General features: G+C 35.7%; 1 protein-coding gene across 1 annotated transcript; it reads right to left on the bottom strand.

Annotated features, from left to right (window-relative positions):
* Positions 1–1,257: 1,257 nt before the first annotated feature.
* Positions 1,258–3,534, bottom strand: LOC126685925 (plasmodesmata-located protein 8). Its single transcript, XM_050379932.2, has 3 exons — positions 2,643–3,534; positions 1,529–1,636; positions 1,258–1,439 (listed from the first exon to the last, which is right to left on the bottom strand). Exons 1-3 carry the CDS (start codon positions 3,412–3,414, stop codon positions 1,435–1,437), a joined length of 885 nt encoding a protein of 294 aa, XP_050235889.1. The 5' UTR covers positions 3,415–3,534; the 3' UTR covers positions 1,258–1,434.

A 3,534-nucleotide genomic window follows, 5' to 3' on the forward strand; every position in this document is an offset into this window, starting at 1 on the left:
GAACTTTCTCCCTTTCTTCTCCACATTTCTAATTCACAGAAACCACAATTTCATTTTCTTCACCCCACCACCACCACCAGCACTATCACCACCCCAATAACACGATAAATTCCATTTAGCCAATGGTACAATGAAAATGACAATGACATTGCAACATAGAGCAAAGGATATTGTGTAATTACAGAATTCAATAACTTCTCAAAATTCAAGTAATATAAATCATCAACAAAGAAACTCATCATCCACTTCAGCTCACATGTCAACTATCACAGAAAAACAAATTGTTATTATATTAATTGTGATCCGAATGAGCATATCTCTGTTTTTTCTTCTCTGAATCCACAGTTCATCGACGACGACTAATTAAAGTCCACCGGCAAGAAGAATCCACTCTAAAAACACCACCACCGTCAGATTTTTTGGCTTCAATGGAGGTCTTGGTGGGTCCCACCTTCAGCATCGAAGTCTCATCTCCTTCTTAAGATCTCCACCACCACCACCACGGTGATTCCGCTTCAGCTTCAGCTCACACTTGTATGTTCTTGAAGGAGGACGAGGAAGTTCTGGAAGTTCTAGGGTAGGACCACCACCTCATCTCGAGCCAGATCGGATCGGGTCTCGGTAGACCAAATCATGAGCTGGATGAGGACGAGGATGAGGATACCTGCACCGATAGCTCATCTTCCATCGGAGATCCTTACGACAGCGATGACGAAGACAACGGCGGTGGAGCGGACATCGGTGGTTATGTTTCCATAAAAGGAGGGCATAGTTCTTTAGATTCATGGCTTATCAAATCATTTCACCGGAAAATCAAAATCGGGAAATGGCTGGAGAAAGGTGGAGCGGTGGGTTTTTGAACGGATCTGGATTTGTTAGTAATGGAAGAAGATATGGAAAAATAACAATTTTGTCATTAAATTTATTTAGTTTTACACTTTTTTATTAAGTTGTAAGTTAGTGTGATATAAGGCCTAAAAATTAATGCCACGTGGACCTCAATACATGGGAAAGAATGCCACATCATCATTTTCTGTTAAATAACGGAGAGTGAGTTACACTTTCTATTTTCCGTCCACATAAGGGCCTTAAAATTGAATTATTGACAAGTACAGGGACCCGAACGTGACAAACTTTGGAGGAGGGACCTCTTGAACAAAACACGTAAAATAGAGGGGCCTCTCCATGGGTTTTGCCATTAATGTAATTAAGATGGCCTTTTAGTTGGACAACTTGAATAAAGGGAATCAGCAGCTCTTTTAAAGTTGATAGAGATTAGAGATTAAAGATTAGTGGTTACTTTATCATAACACAGGATAAGAATTAATCCCCACTTGTCTTTTAATGTATAAATTCAGAATATAAATGTCACACCTATATAATTGAAACATGCCTTAATTTGCATGATCACCCTCCATCTCCCTCCATTAATTTTTAACCTGAAATGCATCATATCACTAATCAATAATCAGTTGTTATAATTATAAAGATTAACTTAAAAAAGAAATTAATTAATTAATTAACGAACCCATTGATTTCCTGCAAAATGAGAGAAGAACAATAAGAACAGCAAGACCTGCTACTCCACCAACAATAATGGCTACAGTTTTTCCCACTTGATCCTCGTGAGATGAATCTATTTACAAAATCAAAAGTAATATTAGAATTAGGATTATGCATGATAATGTTTAATTTTTCTAATTGTATAATTAATAATGACCTAATCATTCATTAAAAAATAATAATGACCTAATCACTTAAGTAAAAGTAAAGTGCTGAAGTGATGCTTTGCTTTATAAAAATTAAAGAAACACTTGTTGACTTGACTCCAGTCACCAAAAAATTCTCTCTAGTGAAAGCGTTAAAGTGGTAAATTTGATGTTGCAATCTTACTTTATCTGATCTACATTTTCACATAAAGCTTTCAGTGTCATGAATTAATAGTTTAATACTATAGAATATATCATGGAAAAATAATTGTGTCGATTTGGTCCAATAATTTTATGTTTTATGTTAGTTAAATTCGAATTTCAAATTCAAGCTAATCCACCGTTATGATAGAAAATTCACAACTATTTTGATATACTAATAATATATATAAAAAAATTGATAAAATTATTGAATGGATAATTTCTTAATTTTTTATGATCTTAGTTCAAGTATAGATTAACTTTAAATAACAATAGGTTAAAGGATAACAATAAATTAGATTTTTATTAATTTAATTAATATGTGGATAAAAATCCAAAAAAAGACGGATCAAATCAAACTCACATAATATTTAATTCAAGCTTTCACCGTAATTTTGTACATGTTGTTTTTAATAAATTGCTCTCTTTATTTGCTTTAAAATTACTTACAATAAAATTGTAATAAAAATTCATTCCAGTCCTTCAATTCGGAATAATATATCTAGAGATTTGTAATCAATTTTGGATCATTTTATACTTTTAGCTGGTGAAGAATGATGTCAGATCATCGTCGGCTTTTGATGTAAAATAATATAAAATTTTCAAGATGTGAATTTTGTTGTCCAATTTCACAAATTTCGACTATTTTGATCTTTCGTCTCAAATTAGAGGGGCGAAACGGAACTTCATTCAAAAGAAAAGCAAGAATAATGAAGTTAGAAAATTGATAACCTGAGACATCATAGTATCCTGAAGCCCAGTAACGAGCATAACACTGTCCCAAATAAACATCAGCAGCAGCAGCAGAACCGCACAAATTCTTCAACATCGCAACAACATTACCAATACAAGAAGAACAATCCTCCTTACTCAAATCCCCCAGACACTGATCATACCCTTCAACTAAACCCGAACTACTCACCTTAAAACCCGTACTCGTTTCCAAGTCACCAAGAACATCATCTCTCCGCCGAAAGAATTCAACGTCATTGCTCACACTACTTCTGCTACACTTCTTGTATTTCACACTCGTGTCGAGTTGCCCCAAGAAATTACTCCGTTCGTAGCGTAAATGGCAGCCTTCGAGTTGTAAAGCTGCCCCGTATGAGTTCGGACAAACGAGACCTATTTGATTCACTGTGCTTTGTATGCATACCTTGCAGTCGATGGTTTTTAAGTCTCCTCTGCACTGGTATAAGCCGAAGACGGTGGCGTCGGGTGGTGATGGGGGAGATGTTCCGTTTCCTATGGAGAAGCTGTTGTATGAGGCTTCGGAGGATGAGCTTACGACGGATGCGAGGAATGAGTTGAGATTTGCTTCGAATGGAGAATTGGGTTGGTATTTTTCTTGAGAGCAACCTGAGTAGATGAATATGTGAGCTTTAACGGGTGATATGCCATGGTTAGTGATGGAGATTATGAAGAGGAAGATGAGGGTGGTGCGGGTGAGTGTTGGTAAGTAGGGTTTGTGAGTTGAGTGTAAGTGAAGGCTTCTCTTCAGCATTTGTTTTTTCTTTTGGGTTGATTTAATTCCTTTGTTTTGTTTTGTTTTGTTTGTGGGTGATGGTGAAAGTGGAGAGAATGAGAATGTGGAATCGTTTTTTTTTTTTAATGAATTGTAAAT

Source organism: Mercurialis annua, linkage group LG6 (genome assembly GCF_937616625.2).
Source record: "Mercurialis annua linkage group LG6, ddMerAnnu1.2, whole genome shotgun sequence".
In the NCBI taxonomy this organism is placed as follows: Eukaryota; Viridiplantae; Streptophyta; class Magnoliopsida; order Malpighiales; family Euphorbiaceae; genus Mercurialis; species Mercurialis annua.